The sequence below is a fragment of the Lithobates pipiens genome, unplaced genomic scaffold, assembly GCF_037356315.1.
Source record: "Lithobates pipiens isolate NorthernLeopardFrog02 unplaced genomic scaffold, aLitPip1_a1.2 Scaffold_18, whole genome shotgun sequence".
NCBI lineage: Eukaryota > Metazoa > Chordata > Amphibia > Anura > Ranidae > Lithobates > Lithobates pipiens.
The window spans coordinates 135065915-135085710 of NW_027507758.1; the positions used below are offsets into that span (position 1 = coordinate 135065915).

Below are 19796 nucleotides of genomic sequence, written 5' to 3' on the forward strand. Positions count from 1 at the left end.
AGTGGCATTCATTCCTAACCTACATTGCTGATAGACATGCATTGCAGCACAGATCAACCTTTCATTATACCTCACACCCTAGATGTGGTGCACAGTAGCAGTCCCTCTTCCATGGCTTAGAGCAGTGGTTTAAAAACTGCGGCCCTTTGCTTGCCTTTATTTAGCCCTTGAGGCATTATTCCTGCCACTGACACCAACAATGGGACATAATTCCTTCCACTGACACCAGCAATCAGGCACTATTCCTCCCACTGACACCAATGATGGGGCACTATTCTTCCTTCTAATACCAATGATGGGGCATTGTTTACTCCCATTGGGCACAGGCCGGCCCCTAAAGTCTGAAGGACAGTAAATTAGCATTTTGTTTAGAAAGTTTGGAGGCCCCTGGCTTAGAGCATACCAACCCAAATATTGACTGGCACACAAGCATCTTCTTCCATAACTTTTTAGTAAAAATGCCACATGTACACACAGGACAACTGCTAGTAAGTGGCATTTTTAATAAAGACTCATCAAAAGGTGATGCTTGAGTGGCAGTTAATATTTCGGTTTATCAGCCCATGCAAAGAAATGTTCTGCCTTAAAGCGGGAGTCCGCCGGGAGTTCCGCCGTTTTTTTTTTTTAAAAGCCAGCAGCTACAAATACTGCAGCTGCTGACTTTTAAAATAATGACACTTACCCACTCAGCGTGCCTGCGATGTCGGCACCCGAAGCCGATCTCTCGATCGTCTCTCGGGTGCTGCCGCCGCCATCTTGGGTATGGGAATCAGGAAGTGGAGCCTTTCGGCTTCATTTCCCGGTTCCCTACTGCGTATGCGCGGGTCGCGCTGCGCAATAAGGATGGTCCCCGCTGTCTCTGGGATCCATGTGTTTCCCAGCAGGCAGCGGGGGACTTTCGGAAAGGGGCGTAGGTTCTGCGGAAAGGGGCGTACCTTCTGCAGAATCTACGCAGGAAGTGGGTGCAGATACCTGTACTGTACAGGTACCTGCACCCCCCTCCCCCCTGAAAGGTGCCAATTGTGGCGCCGGAGGGGGGGAGGATTCCAATGAGCGGAAGGTCCACTTTAGGGTGGACCTCCGCTTTAATGCACATGCCCCACAATAGTATGAATGGGCTTTTTCAGTTTTGGAAAGGGAAAGAACACTCAAAGCAATGCTCTTGTAAACCTGAGCAATTCAACCAAGTAAATAATGAAGCAGCAAATATGCAGAGGTGACATTGAGTGCAACCTGTATATTGATAGAATCAGTAGATCTAAAAGGTATAGGCTGTTGCCATTATATGCAAATCTTCACTTCCTGTAAAAGTCAAGTCCCACCCTCAGCCACTTTCCATGGCTCCAAAAAGGCCACCTATTAAATGAATGCTCGCTTCACATTTCTCTGGGCCATTGCAGTGCTTATACATGCAAACTTTAACCACTTCAGCCCTGTAAGGATTTGCCCGCTTAAAGCAGAGTTCCACCCTAAAGTGGAACGTCCACTCATCGGAACCCTCTCCCCCTCTGGTGCCACAGTTGGCACCTTTCAGGGGGGAGGGGGGTGCAGATACCTGTCTAAGACAGGTATTTGCACCCACTTCCGGTTGTAGACTCTCATGGGAGTCTTTGCCTCTTCCTGTCCCGCTGCGCTGTCTGCTGGGACACACACGGGTCCCAGAGACAGCGCGGACAATTCCCATTGCACTGCACGACTCGCGCATGCGCAGTAGGGAACCGGGAAGTGAAGCCACAACGCATCATTTCCTGATTCCCTCACCGAGAATGGCGGCGGCAGCAGCTGAGACCTGAGCGATCGATCGGCCTCGGCTGCCGACATCGCTGGACCCTGGGACGGGTGAGTGTCCATTTATTAAAAGTCAGCAGCTGTAGTATTTATAGCTGTTGGCTTTTAATAATTTTTTTTTTGGGTGGACTCCCTCTTTAATGACCAGACCATTTTTTGCGAGACAGCACTGCGTTGCTTTACCTGACAACTGCACAATTGTGCAACGTTTTCCCCAAACAACATTTTTCCTCACAAATAGAGCTTTCTTTTGGTGGTATTTGATCCCCTCTGCGGTTTTTATTTTTTGCTTTAAACAATAAAAGCAACAATTTTGAAAAAAAAATCAATTTACTTTCTCCTATAATACATATCCCCAAAAAAAAAAAAACAAACACATTTATTCATCATCAGTTTAGGCAAGTATTCTTCTACATATTTTTGGTAAAAAAAATCCCAATAAGCGTATATACATTGGTTTGCGCAAAAGTTATAGCATCTGCAAAATAGGGGATAGATGTAGGGACTTACATTTTTTTAAATTATTTTTACTGGTAATGGCGGCGATTTTTTGCGGGACTGCGACATTGCAGGGGACAAATCTGACCCTAAGTGACACTTTTTTGGGACCAGTGCAAAAAAAAATCCACTGATCAATGTATAAATGACATTGGCAGGGAAGGGGTTAACACTAGGGACAATCAAAGGGTTAACCGTGTTCCCTCAGTGTGTGTTCTAACTGTGTGGGGGGATGGGCTCACTGGGACAATACAGAGATCGCTGTTCCTGATTACTAGGAACAGCCAATCTCAGTGTTGTCCTGTCAGAACGGGGATCCACCTTGTTTACATGGGCATGGGTTATGCCTCTCTGTGGAGCGAGTGCCGATGGCCAGCAGACATCGAGTCCGCTGGGCCCACGCGTGCACTCCCCCGTTTTGCGTAGCCGGGTAACCCTGCTGCAGTATATGTGCGGTGGATGGTCCGTAAGTGCTTAATGCGCCTTGTATTAAGACAGCTCATTCATTATACATTCTCTGCCAATGCACAGCAACACCTCCAAAATAGGGCATGCCCCTTTCTTTTGAGCACATTGCACAACACCCAGTGTGCATGTTGTAGTCTATTGCAGCCCACATACTGTTTACCAATTGAAAATATTTGGAGCATCTTGAAATTAAAAATGTGACAAAGAAGACCCAGGACTGTTGAGCAGTTAGACTACTATATCAGGCAAGAATGGGGCAACATTTCCAAAAAGGAAAGGATCAAATCAAACTTTAATTTAAGAGTGGTCTTTATGGCTGCCTGTAGTAAACACATAAAAAATGTGACATCATTGGAATTTGGCAACACTAAACTACGAGAGGAAAAGAGAATGAAGTTAATTGATTAGCACAATGAAACACGTGGTGGCTTCCCAGTACAAGAATCACGCCTTTATGTACTAAAAATGTGAAGCATTTATCACTTGTTATTCTGCCCATCGACAAGATAACTCTCTGGCTTATGCAATGATTTAAGCAATTGTTTGTATGTTGCTGTGAATGGGCAAAACTAAATACAAGTAGCAACACTACAAAAGAATAATAATTTACAAGCACATTGGCAATTATTAATTTGTAGGAGTAGGTGAGCTAAGGCCTTGCTGGTAATAATAGGAGTTGTTTTTTAATTATATGTAATGAAAAAGAAAGACCGTTATCTCTTCTATTAAAAGGTCTCAACTTTACCTGAGCAGCAGGCCTGAGATCTGTTACATTGGGAAAGGGGAAGCTTACATAACCTTGTGAAGGCTTCGACTACTTCAAGGGACTGCAGAAGTGGATAGGGAGTCTAATGCCTCGCACACGCGATCAAACAATCCCGTGGAAAAGTCCGGCAAACTCAAGTCCGCCGGACAATCCGCCCGTGTGGGCTCCGGCGGACTTTTTTTTACCCAAAAGTCCGGCGGACTAAGAAAGTATTTTTGCACTCCAATATGTCCTGGCATTTCGATGGACAGTACGGCCGCGTGTGTGCCAGTCCGTCGTACTTTTGAAATGAGCGTACTTTTCCCACCCGGAGAAAAGTCCGCTCATGTTAAGCGCATCTCCGGGTAGCCAGGGCCAGCGAAGGAGGCGTCGCTGGCCTCGTCACCTGGTATGGACTTAAAGGGGAATCTCTACGCCGAAAAATCGCCGTGGGGGTCCCCCCCTAGGTCCATATCAGACCCTTATCCGAGCACGCTACCCGGCCGGCCAGGAAAGGGGGTGGGGACGAGCGAGCACCCCCCCCTCCTGAGCCGTACTAGGCCGCGTGCCCTCAACATGGGGGGTGCCTCGGGGAAGGGGTTCCCGGCCCCCCACCCTATGTGAATGAGTATGGGGTACAATGTACCCCTACCCATTCACCTGTAAAAAAAAGTAAAAAAAAAAAAAACACAACACAAGGGTTAAAATAGTTTATTGCACAGCTCTAGGGGTCTTCTTCTGGGGGTCTTCTCCCCGGACTCCTCTGCTATCTTCTGCTAGCTCTTTTACTAGCGGAGGAGCCCGGCTTTCTTCTTCGCCGCCGCCCTCTTCTTCTGACTTCGCGGGTTGTCCCCCTCTTCGGTTCTTCTTGCCGGGCCACCGCTCCTTCTTCTAGCTCTTTAACAAGCGGCGGCCCGGTCTTCTGTCGCCGTATTCTGTTCTTCTCTTCTGGAGATGTTGCCTCGTCGCTCTCTCTGGTCACAATGACAGGGACGCGGCGCGCGGGGACTTATATAGGGACATCACCGGATGATGTCCCCGCCCATTATGATGTCACAGTCCCAGCATCCTCTGGGACTGTGACATCATAATGGGTGGGGACATCATCCAGTGATGTCCCTATATAAGTCGCCGCGCACCTTGTCCCTTTCATTGTGACCGGAGAGAGCGACGAGGCAACATCTCCAGAAGAGAAGAAGAGAAGAACAGAAGACGGCGGCGGCAGCGGCGACAGAAGACCGGGCCACCGCTTGTAAAAGAGCTAGTAGAAGGCACGGTGGCCCGGCAAGAAGAACCGAAGAGGGGGACAAGACCCCCGAAGTCGGAAGAAGAGGGCGGTGGTGGCGAAGAAGAAAGCTGAGCTCCTCCGCTAGTAAAAGAGCTAGCAGAAGATAGCGGAGGAGTCCAGCGAGAAGACCCCCGAAGACGGAAGAAGACCCCAGGAGCTGTGCAATAAACTATTTTAACCCTTGTGTGTTGTGTTTTTTTTTTTTACTTTTTTTTACAGGTGAGTGGGTAGGGGTACATTGTACCCCATACTCATTCACATAGGGTGGGTGGGGCTTATTAAAGGGGGCTCACGGATTCCGATAAGCCCCCGTCCGCAGACCCCGACAACCAACGGCCAGGGTTGTCGGGAAGAGGCTCTTGTCCTGATCAACATGGGGACAAGGTGCTTTTGGTGGGGACGAGAGAGCGCCCCCCCCTTCCCCAAGGCACCCCCCATGTTGAGGGCACGCAGCCTGGTATGGCTCAGGAGGGGGGGGGGCGCTCTCTCGTCCCCACCCCCTTTCCTGGCCGGCTCGGATAAGGGTCTGATATGGACCTGGGGGGGACCCCCACGCCGGCGTAGAGATCCCCCTTTAAGTCCATACCAGGTGACGGGGCCAGCGACGCCTCCTTCGCTGGTCCCGGCTACCTGTAGACACGCTCAAAATGAGCGGACTTTCCTCCGTGTGTGTGGGCAAGTCCGTTCATTTCAAAAGTACGGCGGATAGTCCGGTGGACTTAGTACTCCGTATTAGTCCGCTGCAAAAGTACCGTGTGTGGGCAAGTAGCTCGTTCGGACAGTCCGGCGGAAAGTCCGCCAGACTAAGTCCACCGGATAGTTTGCTACGTGTGTATGCGGCATAAGAAGCACAAAGTAGAAGAAGGCATCCGGTAGACCAGTAAGGTTAGCCTTACTGTTAAGGCATTGTCTCTTTTGCAATAAAATAAACTTACCTGCCTGTTTCCAATCGTCTTTAGGCTGGGTTCACACTATTGCGAATTGGATGTCAGGAGATTGTGACCAGCTCTCTATGGAGCCGGTTCACACATCTCCGGAACGGCTCCAATGCAAACTGCACAGGAGTCCTGTGCGTCTTCTGATCCGTTTTAGGTCCAAATTCAGACAAAAATGCAGACTGAAATCAGACCTGAAATTGTGAATGGGGAAGCACCAGACTCCTGCTGTGAGCCGCTCCATGCTTAAGTGTGAATCCAGCCTAGAAGGAAGTGTCCCAAAGCTGGAATTACTAAACCACTGTGAGCATGCATAGGATTTATGTCATCTTCCACTGGATCATCAAGATGGCCAAAGCCCCAGCACCTAGAAGAAACCAGGGAGAGGTCTGTGTTTTATCGCTGGAGCAGAGGTGGATATCTGTGGATTTTAATTCCCCTTGAAAGGTAAAGTCCAGGATGCGCAAAATGTTTTGCATTAATGTTCCTACCTTGTTCACAGTACATATGAGCAGAACATTTTTTTTGAGAACTTACTTTGGTTCCTTAGAAATCATTGAAGAGGCTGGGATGTCATCCATTCTCCTCTTGATGCCTGGCCACTGGAAGGAGGGATTAGTGAAGTGCCCAATGTCACATTCTAAGGACGTTAGGCGCACCACAGAAAACGACATTGAATTGTGAGGCGATCAGTCATAGAGGACGCCCAGTTTATAGCGAGGATCCCTCAGTAAGCAGTTGTAGGAACTGGATACTGAGCTCCATAAAGCACAATCTTCCCGGGCCTTTATTTGATGGTTGTTGCCTGAATAGCAGATTGGTGTACACATTTATCTAAGGTAAGGGTACACTTTTGGCTAAAGTTCATCTTCGAGAAAAAAAAAAGTTTTTTAAAAATAAAATACTTACCCCAATCCTAGCTTCCAACACTTTCAGAAGGCGAATGCAAGAGAGCATTCTGGTGAGATACCAATTGAAGAAAGAAAAAGTTGTATGGGACTTTACGTATACCTCCAATAGTACACACACATAAGTTAAAATATTAAAATTTTCATTACAAAAATCCACAATAAAAATATATTGTATATGTTAAAAACATTCAACTGTATATAAGGTCATAGTTACACCATCAACCTAACATATCCCAGTCTGCGTGGTTGATGCAGTAGGGTCAACACATTTCGTGGGAGTCCCCACTTCTTACAGACCTTACTTGTATCTGCATGTAATAACCATACACAATTTCAACTAGAAATAAGCAAAACATTGCATAAACATCAATGATCCAAATAAAGAAAAAAAAAGAAAATCTTACATGTTATAACAAAAATGTAACCTCACAGAAAGCAAACAAAATAAAAAAGGAAAGGAAAAAAAATGTGAAGTGGAAGGAAAATGATAAATGGTTTTCAAAAGTTTTTGCAAATAAATATCTAAAAAGTGTGGCGTGCATTTGTATTCAGCCCCCTTTACTCTAATACCCCTAACTAAAATCTAGTGAAACCAATTTCCTTCAGAAGTCACCTAATTAGTAAATAGAGTCCATCTGTGTGTAATTTAAACTCAGTATAAATGCAGCTGTCCAGTGAAGCCCTCTGAGGTTTATTAAAGAACTTTGTTGAACAAACAGCATCATGAAGGCCAAGGAACACACCAGACAGGTCAGGAATAAAGTTGTGGAGAAGGTCAAAGCAGGGTTAGGTTATAAAAAAATATCACAAGCTTGATGCAGCGTACACACGATCGGAGTTCTCGTCGGAAAAAGCTCTGATGGTTTTCCTGACAGAATTCTGCTCAAGCTGTCTTGCCTACACACGGTCACACCAAATTGCGATCGTTTAGAATGCGGTGAGGTACAACACACGTACGACGGGACTAGAAAAAGGAAATTCAATAGCCAGTAGCCAATAGCTTCCGTCTCGTAGTTGAATCTGAGCATGCATGATTTTTGGTGTGTCGGAATTACATACACACGATCAGAATTTCCAATAGAAAACGTTTTTCAGTCTGGAAAATTGAGAACATGCTATCAATTTTAGGCTGGCGGAAATTCGGACAGCTAAATTCCGATGGAGCATACACGCGGTCGCATTTTCCGTTGAAAAGCTCTCATCTGTCTTTTTTTTTGTCTGGAATTCCGATCATGTGTACGCGGCATTAGACATCTCACAGAGCACATCATCCAAAAATGGAAAAAAAGAGTATGGCACAACTGAAAACCTACCAAAACATGGCCATCCACCTAAGCTGACAGGCCGGGCTAGAACAGCATTAATCAGAAAAGCAGCTAAGAGGCCCATGATCACTCTGAAAGAGCTGTAGAGATCTACAGCTCAGGTGGGAGAATCTGTCCACATGACAACTATTAGTCGTGCACTCCACAAATCTGGCCTTTATGGAAGAAGAAAGCCATAGTTGAAAGAAAGCCATAAGCAGTCCCATTTGCAGTTTGTAAGAAGCCATGTGGAGGATACAGCAAACATGTGGAAGAAGGTTCTCTGGTCAGATGAGACCAAAATTGAACTTTTTGGCCTAAAAGCAAAACACTATGTGTGTGGTAGAAAACTAACACTGCACATCACCCTGAACACACCACTGTGAAAAATGGTGGTGGCAGCATCATGTTGTGGGGATGCTTTTCTTCAGCAGGGACAGGGAAGCTGGTCAGAGTTTATGGAAAGATGGATGGAGCCAAATACAGGGCAATCTAAGAAGAAAACCTGTTATGCCACGTACACCTGACTGGACTTTTCGACACACTAGGTCCGGCAGACTGGAATCCGTCAGACAATTCGATTGTATATGGGCTGCAGCAGACTTTTTCTTCCCAAAAGTCCGGCAGACCTAGAAATAAAACTTGCTTCAAATCTTTCTGAGGGACTTGAGTCCGGTCGAAAAATCCAGTCATCTGTGTGCTAGTCCAACGGACTAAAACTGACACTAGGGCAGCTATTTTCTACTGGCTATGAACTTCCTTAGTCTACGTCATCTACGTCGGACTTTTGGAATGATCGTGTGTGTCCAAGTCCTTTCATTTTAAAGTCCAGTGGACCTCAGCTGCAAAGTCCGTCGGATTGTCTGCTGGACCAAGTCTGTCAAAAAGTCCAGTCGTGTGTACGTGGCATTAGAGTCCGCAAAAAACCTGAGACTGGGGGGGAAGGTTCACCTTTCAGCAGGACAGTGACCCTAAACATACAGCCATAGCTACAATGGAATGGTTTAGATAAAAGCATATTCATGTGTTAGAATGGCCTTGTCAAAGTCTAGACCTAAATCCAATTGAGAATCTGTGGCAAGACTTGAAAATTGCTGTTCACAGAAGCTCTCCATACAATCTGACAGAGCTTGAACTATTTTGCAAAGAAGAATGGACAAAAATGACACTCTTTAGAAGCTGGTAGAGACATGCCCTAAAAGACTTGCAGCTGTAATTGCAGCGAAAGGTGGTTCTACAAAGTATTGACTCGGGGGGGGGGCTGAATACAAATTTACCCCACACTTTTCACATATTTATTTGTAAAAAAAAAATTAATACCGTTTACCATTTTTCTTCCACTTCACAATTATGTGGCACTTTGTGTTGGTCTATCACATAAAATCCCAATAAAATACATTTACATTTTTGGTTGCAACATAACAAAATGTGGAAAATTTCAAGGCCTGTGAATACTTTTTCAAGGCACTGTGAAGTACCATACAACTTGTTCTTTCTTGAATGATGAGGAATACTGACTTCACCAGCACCTTCTGGAAGCATCAGAAATCAAAGCTAAAGTAAATATTTGTTGGTAAAAGTATTATTAAAAAATTTTTTTTTAAAAGCTATTTGTGTTTCCCGGGTGGGATCCGACAATAAAGCAAACCTCTAATGCCCTGTACACACGGTCGGACATTCCGACAACAAAATCCGTCTGATTTTTTCAGACGGATTTTGTCCTAAACTGGTGTTGCATACACACGGTCGGACAAAGTTGTCAGAAAATCAGATTGTTCGGAACGTGATGACGTTCGTTCGTTACAATAGGACTACGTTGAGGCTAGTAGCCAATAGCTTTGGTCTCGTAATTTGATCTGAGCATGCGTGGCAATCCGAATGGAATTCTCTACAAACAATCGAAAAAAGTCTAACTGTATTTTTTGGTCGGAAAATTTGAGATCCTGCTATCAAATTTTTTCCGTCTGAATTTGCGACAGAAAAAGTTAGATAGAGGTCACACACGATCGCATTTTCTGACAATATAATCCAATTGGACCTTTTCCGTCTGAATTTTCGACCGCGTGTACAAGGAATTCGTTTCATGGACGGTAGACTTCGCTATGTTTATCTGTAAAGTGATTTTTAACCACTTACCTACCCACCCATAGTCATATGATGCCCGCAGATGGCATCTCCCATCCTGGGTAGGCGTCATATGACGTCCTTCTATTCCCAGCCGCCTAGGGACCCGGTGCGCGTGCCCTGGTGGCCGCGATGTCCGCTGGGCACCCGCGATTGCCCGGGAACACAGCAGGACCGTGGATCTGTGTATGTAAACACACAGATCCACGTCCTGTCAGTGGAGAGGAGACCGATGGTGTGTTCTCAGTATAGAGAAACACCAATCGGTCTCCTCCCCTTGTGAGTCGCCTCCCCCCACAGTTAGAATCACTCCCATAGGGAACATATTAACCCCTGCAGCGCCCCCTGGTATTAACCCCTTCCCTGCCAGACACATTTACACAGTAATCAGTGCAATTTTATAGCACCGATCGCTGTGTAAATGTGAATGGTCCCAAAAATGTGTCAAAAGTGTCTGATATGTCCATCACAATGTAGCAATCACCAAAAAAATTAAAAATAAAAAATAAAAATAAAATCGCAGATTGCCGCAAATACTAGTAAAAAAAAAAAATGCCATAAATATATCCCCTATTTTGTAGACGCTATAACTTTTGCGCAAACCAATCAATATACGCCTATTGCGATTTCTTTTTAACAAAAATATGTAGAAGAATACGTATCGGCCTAAACTGAGGGAAAAATGTATTTTTGTTTTTTAAAAATGGGATATTTATTATAGCAAAAAGTAAAAAATATTGTGTTATTTTCAGAATTGTCGCTCTTCTTTTGTTTATAGTGCAAAAAATAAAAACCACTGAGGTGATCAAATACCACTAAAAGAAATCTCTATTTGTGGGAAAAAAATGACGTCAATTTTGTTTGGGTGCAACGTCGCACGACCGCGCAATTGTCAGTTAAAGCGACGCAGTGCCGAATCGCAAAAAGTGCTCTGGTAAGGAAGGGGGTAAAATCGTCCGGGGCTGAAGTGGTTAAGTAAAGCCAGTGTTTCCAGAACCTTCAGTGCTGTGACCACCACTCCTCATACATTAGAGAAGAATAAAGGTTTACAACAATTGCTGGAAACATGACTGAATTAAACTACAGAAGGAAAATACCTCTGTATAGGCCACTACTGAGTCCAACAAAAAGAAAAAATAGAGCGTAAGCTTAACATACAGTGTAAGGAATTGATAGCTGTGTTAAACTGATGAAAGATAAGAGTTTTTCAAGGGCGAAAGATTTATTTAACAATTCAACAGTCCTTTTGAAAACACAGTAAAATGGTTTCCCATTTCTACAGACATAACAAGAAATCACTGATGTAAGTGCAAAGAAATGCACCTTTTAAAAAACAAAAATATACAATTATTTTAGCAATTTCCCCTAAGGCTTTTGTGCTGTTTGAGCCCGTCAGTGAGGTCCTCACAAGGCATCCAGCTAACTGTATTCATCTTGCAGATCGCTACTGACTAGAAGAGATCTTTAAAATAATACTAAGGCTGCCCATACAGCAGATCTCTTGTCCAGCATCATAAAAGATCCAATATTCAGCAATTCTTTAACCACACAAATAGCTTTAAAAAAACACACAAATAGCTTTAAACAAAAAAAACAGGGGATAGATATATGGCATTTTTATTATTTATTTTTTACTAGTAATGGGGGCGATCTGCGATTTTTATCAGGACTGCGACGGGCACATAGGACACTTTTCACACATTTCTGGGACGATTGACAATTATATAGCGATTAATGCTATAAAAATTCACTGATTACTGTGTAAATATCACTGGCACGGAAGGGGTTAACACTAGGGAGCGATCAAGGGGTTAACTGTGTTCCCTGGTGTGCGTTTTAACTGTGGGGGGAGGGGACTGACTATAGGAGATGAGAGATCGTGGTTCCAAGCTAGGAACTCACAATCTACCTCTCCTCACAGAATAGGGATTTGTGTGTTTACACACACACACACACACACACACACACACACACACACACACACACGTCCCTGTTCTGCCTCTCCTGCCTACGATTGTGACCGCCGGCCACGAGCATGAGCACATGCACGCCTGCTATACCACTTAAAGGAGATGACATACAGCTATGATGGCTCGGGGATCGTGCCGACCTGCCACGGTATAATGACGACAGCTGGTCGATAAGTGGTTAAAGGATCACTGAATACCAGGGACATAATGCTTCCAAGTTACACTTTTTTTTTGTCACATAGGGCTTTAATTATAGAGCACTATATACAGTATCTCACAAAAGTGAGTACACCCCTCACATTTTTGTAAATATTTTATCATATCTTTTCATGTGACAACATTGAAGAAATGACACTTTGCTACAATGTAAAGTAGTGAGTGTACAGCTTGTATAACATTGTAAATTTGCTGTCCCCTCAAAATAACTCAACACACAGCCATTAATGTCTAAACCGCTGGCAACAAAAGTGAGTACACCCCTAAGTGACAATGTCCAAACTGGGCCCAATTAGTAATCTTCCCTCCCCGGTGTCATGTGACTTGTTAGTGTTACAAGGTCTCGGGTGTGACTGGGAAGCAGGTGTGTTAAATTTGGTGTTATCGATCTCACTCTCTCATACTGGTCACTGGAAGTTGAACATGGCTCCTTATGGCAAAGACTCTCTGAACTCTGAGGATCGGAACAAAAAGAATTGTTGCTCTACATAAAGATGGCCTAGGCTATAAGAAGATTGCAAAGACCATGAAACTGAGCTGCAGCAGAGTGGCCAAGACCATACAGTGGTTTAACAGGACAGGTCCCACTCAGAACAGGCCTCGTCATGGTCGACCAAAGAATTTGAGTGCACGTGCTCAGCGTCATATCCAGAGGTTGTCTTTGGTAAATAGACATATGAGTGCTGCCCGCATTGCTGCAGAGGTTGAAGTGGTGGGGGGGTCAGCTTGTCAGTGTTCAGACCATACGCCGCACACTGCATCAAATTGGTGTGCATTGCTGTCATCCCAGTAGGAAGCCTCTTCTAAAGATGATGCATAACAAAGCCCGCAAACAGTTTGCTGAAGACAAGCAGACTAAGGACATGCATTACTGGAACCATGTCCTGTGGTCTGATGAGACCAAGATAAATTATTTGGTTCAGATGGTGTCAAGGTGTGTGGCGGCAACCAGGTGAGGAGTACAAAGACAAGTGTGTCTTGCCTACAATCAAGCTTGGTAGTAGGATTGTCATGGTCTGGGGCTGCATGAGTGCTGCCGGCACTGGGGAGCTACAGTTCATTGATGGAACCATGAATGCCAACATGTACTGTGGCATACTGAAGCAGAGCATGATCCTCTCCCTACAAAGACTGGTCTGCAGGGCAGTATTCCAGCATGATAACGACCCCAAACACACCTCCAAGACAAGCACTAGCTTGCTAAAGAAGCTGAGGGTAAAAGGTGATGGACTGGCTAAGCATGTCTCCAGACCTAAACCCTATTGAGCATCTGTGGGGCATCCTCAAATAGAAGGTGGAGGAGCGCAAGGTCTCTAACATCCACCAGCTCTGTGATGTTGTCATGGAGGAGTGGGAGAGGACTCCAGTGGTAACCTGTGAAGCTCTGGTGAACTCCATGCCCAAGAGCGTTGGGCCCAAAGCCCAATTTGGACATTTTCACTTAGGGGTGTATTCACTTTTGTTTCCAGCAGTTTAGACGTTATCCGCTGTGTTGAGTTATTTTGAGGGGGCAGAAAATTGACACTGTTATACAAGCTGTACACTCACTACTTTACATTGTAGCACAGTGTCATTTCTTTAGTGTTGTCACATGAAAAGATAGAATAAAATATTTACAAAAATGTGAGGGGTGTACTCACTTTTGTGAGATACTGTATAAGATTATTTGTCTCTTTTTAGCTTGCTTATCACATATTTGCTGGGTAAGTGTTTGTTCAAATAATGATGTTCCACTATTCTGATCTAGGTGAGTTTTGTTATTTTCAATGAATCTCTGTGTAGTGAAAATAATAAGAATTTCCACGATAAAACATTTTGGGCTAAATATCTTCCAGATGCATTAAAACAAATATCCATATCTTATAGTTTCTTAGCTTTCTAAAGCAGAGAGTAGAAAAGCCTGCCCTCTACCAGCAGCTGCAAAGTGGGACCCTCATTCTTTGTATGGAAGCAGTGGTCTCTCTGCAGAGGTTCAACCTATAACTCAGCAATCAAAGCTCATGCTTCTAAGGCCGCGTACACACGCGCGGACTGTTGGCCCAACCTTGTCCGCTGAACAGTGTTTGGGCGGACAGTCCGCTCGTGTGTGGGCTTTCAGCGGACAGTTTCAGCGGACAGTTGGACGGACAAGGTTTTACGGAAATTCCGAAAAACTGTCCGCTGAAACCTTGTTTCAACGAACAGTCCGCCCGTGTGTAGGCTTGTTCGTCAAACTAAGTTCCGCGCATGCTCAGAAAGGATTTTCAAGCCGAAAGTTATAATGCAGTGTATAGGACGTCGTATTTTGCGTCCCGTCGTACGTGCCGTTCACGTCATCGCGCACGGTTTCAGCAAACTGTTCGTTCGTCGTGTGTGGCCATGTCCGTCCATGCTAAGTTTGAGCGGACTGTTCGCTCAAACTGTTGGACGGACAAAGTTGGGCCAACAGTCCGCACGTGTGTACGCGGCCTTACTGATTAGAGAAATCCAGCTCTTGTTTAACCACTTCAGTTCCGGACCAATAAACACCTTAAGGACCAGAGGTCTTTTTGCAATTTCGCACTGCGCTGCTTTAACTGGTAATTGCGCGGTCATGCAATATTGCACCCAAACGAAATTTGCGTCCTTTTCTTCCCACAAATAGAGCTTTCTTTTGATGGTATTTGATTGCCTCTGCGATTTTTTTTTTTTTGCGATATAAATGAAAAAAGAGCAAAAATTTTGAAAAAAAAAGATATTTTCTTCTTTTTGTTATAAGAAAAATCGAATAAACTAAATTTTAGTCATACATTGAGGGCAAAATTTATTCAGCCACATGTCTTTAGTAAAAAAAATGTCAATAAGCGTATATTTTTTGGTTTGCGCAAAAGTTATAGCGTCTACAAACTAGAGTACATTTTCTGGAATTTACACAGCTTTTAATTTATGACTGCCGATCTCATTTCTTGAGGTGCTAAAATGGCAGGGCAGTACAAATCCCCCCCAAATGACCCCATTTTGGAAAGTAGACACCCCAAGGAAATTGCTGATGAGTATGTTGAGCCCATTGAATATTTATTTTTTTTGTCCTAAGGGATTGAATAATGACAAAAAAAAAAATAAAAAATTTTTTTTACAAAAAGTTGTCACTAAATGATATATTGCTCACACATGCCATGGTTATATGTGAAATGACACCCCAAAATACATTCTGCTACTTCTCCCGAGTACGGGGATACCACATGTGTGGGACTTTTTGGGAGTCTAGTCGCGCACGGCACCCCGAAAACCAATCACCACCTTCAGGATTTCTAAGGGTGCAAATTTTTGATTTAACTCCTCACTACCTATCACAGTTTCGAAGGCCATAAAATGCCAAAATAGCACAAAACCCCCCCAAATGACCCCATTTTGGAAAGTAGACACCCCAAGCTATTTACTGAGAGGCATGTTGAGTCCATGGAATATTTTATATTTTGCCAAAAGTTGCGGGAATATTACAAACTTTTTTTTTTTTGCACAAAGTTGTCACTAAATGATATATTGCTCACACATGCTATGGGCAGAAGTCAAATTACACCCCAAAATAAATTCTGCTGCTTCTCCCGAGTACGGGGATACCACATGTGGGGGACTTTTTGGGAGCCTAGTTAACTAGCTACCTAGCGACACTAGCGACACTGATGCAGCGTTCAGAAAAATTATCGCTTAGTGACACTGGCAAAAGGGGGTGAAAGGGTTAACTAGCGGAAATCAGGGGGTTAAAACCATTATTGGGTAGTATATCGGGGTACCTAGCGCTATAAAAACCTGGCGGTGAACCTAAAAAAATAACTAGCTACCTAGCGACACATGCAGCGATCAGAAAAATGATCGCTTAGTGACACTGGCAAAAGGGGGTGAAAGGGTTAACTAGCGGCAATCAGGGGGTTAAAAACATTATTGGGTAGTATATCGGGGTACCTAGCGATATAAAAACCTGGCGGTGAACCTAAAAAAATAACTAGCTACCTAGCGACACATGCAGCGATCAGAAAAATGATCGCTTAGTGACACTGGCAAAAGGGGGTGAAAGGGTTAACTAGCGGCAATCAGGGGGTTAAAAACATTATTGGGTAGTATATCGGGGTACCTAGCGCTATAAAAACCTGGCGGTGAACCTAAAAAAATAACTAGCTACCTAGCGACTGTAGCGACACTAATGCAGCGATCAGAAAAACGATCGCTTAGTGACACTGGCAAAAGGGGGTGAAAGGGTTAACTAGCGGCAATCAGGGGGTTAAAAACATTATTGGGTAGTATATCGGGGTACCTAGCGATATAAAAACCTGGCGGTGAACCTAAAAAAATAACTAGCTACCTAGCGACACTAGCAGCGATCAGAAAAATGATCGCTTAGTGACACTGGCAAAAGGGGGTGAAAGGGTTAACTCTAGGGGCAATCAGGGGGTTAAATCTTTATTGGGGGGTGATAGGGGGCTACCCTGGACCTAACACTAACTGTCCTGACAGTTTTTACTGTCACAACTGACACTGAATGCATTGATCAGTAAAGAAATGATCAATGCAATCAGTGACACTGTGACTGGGGGGGGAGGGGGGGAGGGGGGGCGGGGGGGGATCGGGGGGCGATCGGGGGGGGGATCGGGGGGGGTTTGTGTGCCTGTGTGTACCTACATGTCAGTGTAGTGTTCGTGCAGACTTACTTTTACTCTTCTCCTCGTAGTCCGGTCAAAAAGACCGCCCCGAGGAGAATGACATCACTTCCTCCTTCCTGTGTAAACAATACACAGGGGAGGAAGCTTCTCATTGGCCAGGAGCGATCCAGAGGGGGTGGCCGAAAACGAACGGCCATCCCCTCATCACGGAGCGCTCCTGGACCGAATCGGACCGCCGTAACCAGCGGGAGGGGGTCCGATGGGACCCCCCACCCGCTGGAAGGCAATCACGTAGATGTACGTGATTCTGCCTGCTTGTGCCATTGTGCTGACGTACAATGGCAATACGGCGGTCCTGAAGTGGTTAAGCACTTGCAGACCACAGGCCCGCAATATACTGCGGACATGTACATCGCTGCCTACTTCCAGGTTTAAGGAACACACGTAATTATTTTTCAGCATGCATCACAGACACCTTTTTGGTGGTGATTGGTCACGCTTTTCAGTATAATGATCCCTCCTAAGCAATATAATGCATGACATTTTACTGCTGCCATTTAAATGTTGTATAATGAGGATTCTATTTTGAAACTTACCATTGCCTGTACCAAGAAGAATTGCATAAATATGCTGACGCGCGGTTTTAAAAATCAGAGCTTGTCCAGGTATTTGTGGGTCATTTTCATCTTCCAGGGTATTACTGCAATCACTTTCACCAAGGCATAGTACATTGCAAATCATGGTGTTTTCTCCGTTGTAGTGCCCGTCTAACGCAATCTAAATTAACAGAGTAAAAAAAAAAAGTTATACCAGCAAATACCAGTTAAACCTCGAAGTGTAATTTCTGTTTGCTGCCTCCATCCACTGTTATCATCATGAGTCCCTTCTGACAAGGTTTCCTGATGCCAAGAGAAAAAAGGTGATAGGGGGAGGAAGCTCCAGTACACCACCTGTGATTGACAGCATTAGCTCTTTTCCTGTGTGCTGTATGAATGAGGTGTGTGTCAATCCCTCCAATCAGCTCTTCCCACTGAGCTCTGCAGAGTGTAACTTTAGATCCCCACCCCCTGCTTTCCAAAATCTCGGACAATCTGTATAAATTCTGCACTTTGAATGGCTGTGGAGGCGAGAGGGATGCAGATAAACAGGTACAACGCAGAAGGATTTGTTTCATCTCTGTGTATCACCTATGACTTGTCACTACATTGGGTATATATATATATGTAAGGGTTTACAACCACTTTAAAAACGGAACTCTCATTTTCACATGCTATCAGACCCATTCCCATTCATCTAGCCCCTACATTGGCCACAAATCATTATTAGCGACTTTCCGGTCAAGGAAAAGAGGGAAGTGGTGAGCCCACAAAAGTCCTGTTTAATGTTTGCAGACCAACCCATCTTTTTGGGTGCAGTCTTATTCACCAAGTGCTTGGCAGGTACCTGGATCTATCTGCTTTATCATCCAACAACAAGAAAATGTCCACAGGATTACTTTACTAGAGTATACCCGAAGTTACAAATAACATAAGGCCAATATGAACTGTCCACTCTCCACATTACATGTATATACATAAATACAAACTAGCGATGCACCGAAATTTTGGCTGCCAAAACATTTCGCCCAAAAATAGTGTTATCGGCAGAATGCCGATAAGAGAAAAGGTGCCAATAATGGCACTGAAAACGCACTGTGTTTTGCCATGATTTTACTGAGAAATCACTGCGATTTTACTACAATTATAGCGCAAATTCACTGCAATTTTGGGCCAATTTTACCGCAAATTCACTGCGATTTTGGGCCAATTTTACCATAACTGTGCTAATGGTGTGTTTTTCATAGGTCATATGACTCAAAAAATGCATCAAAAACGCAACACAGCTGCGTTAATGATGCAATCTTGCTGCGTTTTCAATGTATTTGGACTGGGAGGCGTGTTTTTTGTGCACCAAGCTTGATTTATAGGCTCAGTTCACATAGGTGCGATGCGGGAACACTGCAAATCCACTGCGGGTTCCCGTATCGCACCTGACTTGCAATGAAGGAACAGGAATCGGATCACATGGGTGTGAACACCCATGCTGATCTGATGTTGGTGCAGACCAAAAAAAAAGTGTCCTGTGCGAATTTGGTACGAATGCGATGCAAATTCAGCCATACTATCTGTATGGCTGAAATAGCATCGCTTGTGATTTGCACTGCAGTGCGGTGCGAATCACATACGATCTCTCACAGCGCACTAGTGTGAACCGAGCCTCAAAGCCACAATGGAAATGCAACAGACCAGTGTGAAGACATACATAGAATCTAAAGAGATACATTTTTCTTGCGATAAAGGTGCTGATAATTGCCGACACTACATTCATATTCATATAAATTGATGATATTAATTAAAAAGTCAAATATAATACAATATATATATATATATATATATATATATATATATATATATATATATATATATATATTTTTTTTTTTTTTTTTTTTACTGTCATTGTCGGTTTTCGGCCAAGTGCATCCTGCATTTTCGGTTTCGGTAACAAAATTTCCATTCTGTGCAGTTCTAACACAAACCTTTATTTAGGTATGTATTTGTGATAAGGAACACGCAGGGAAGACCTGTTTATTTTGTTACGTATAAAGTCAGTTATACTTTAATACTTTGCATTGGTAAATAAAACGTAGGTGATTATAAAGCACAACTTTATAATCAGCTTATTTCATGAAATGTAAGCTCCTGGGGCTGACAGCATTTTTGCCCCAGATTAGCTGCTGACAGATTCTGAAACTTGTCTTCTTTTCAAATGATAGAAGTAATATGTATGACATATTAAAAACACCCAAGGTCATTATGACATATCCATGGAACAAAATGCTTCACATCCCTAATAAGTGCCCTAAGGCTCGTCTCCTTTTTTCTAATTTTACCTGA

The 19796-nt window shown here is 44.0% G+C and overlaps 1 protein-coding gene across 7 annotated transcripts in view; it reads right to left on the reverse strand.

Moving 5' to 3' along the window:
- FAM120B (family with sequence similarity 120 member B) overlaps positions 1 to 19796 on the reverse strand; it is a 199259-nt gene that overhangs the window by 157765 nt on the left and 21698 nt on the right. For all 7 annotated transcript variants that reach the window (XM_077486155.1, XM_077486154.1, XM_077486157.1 and 4 more), the window contains one exon: positions 17460 to 17640. In XM_077486155.1, the coding sequence (XP_077342281.1) occupies positions 17460 to 17640 (181 nt within the window). The remainder of the gene's footprint in view (positions 1 to 17459; positions 17641 to 19796) is intronic.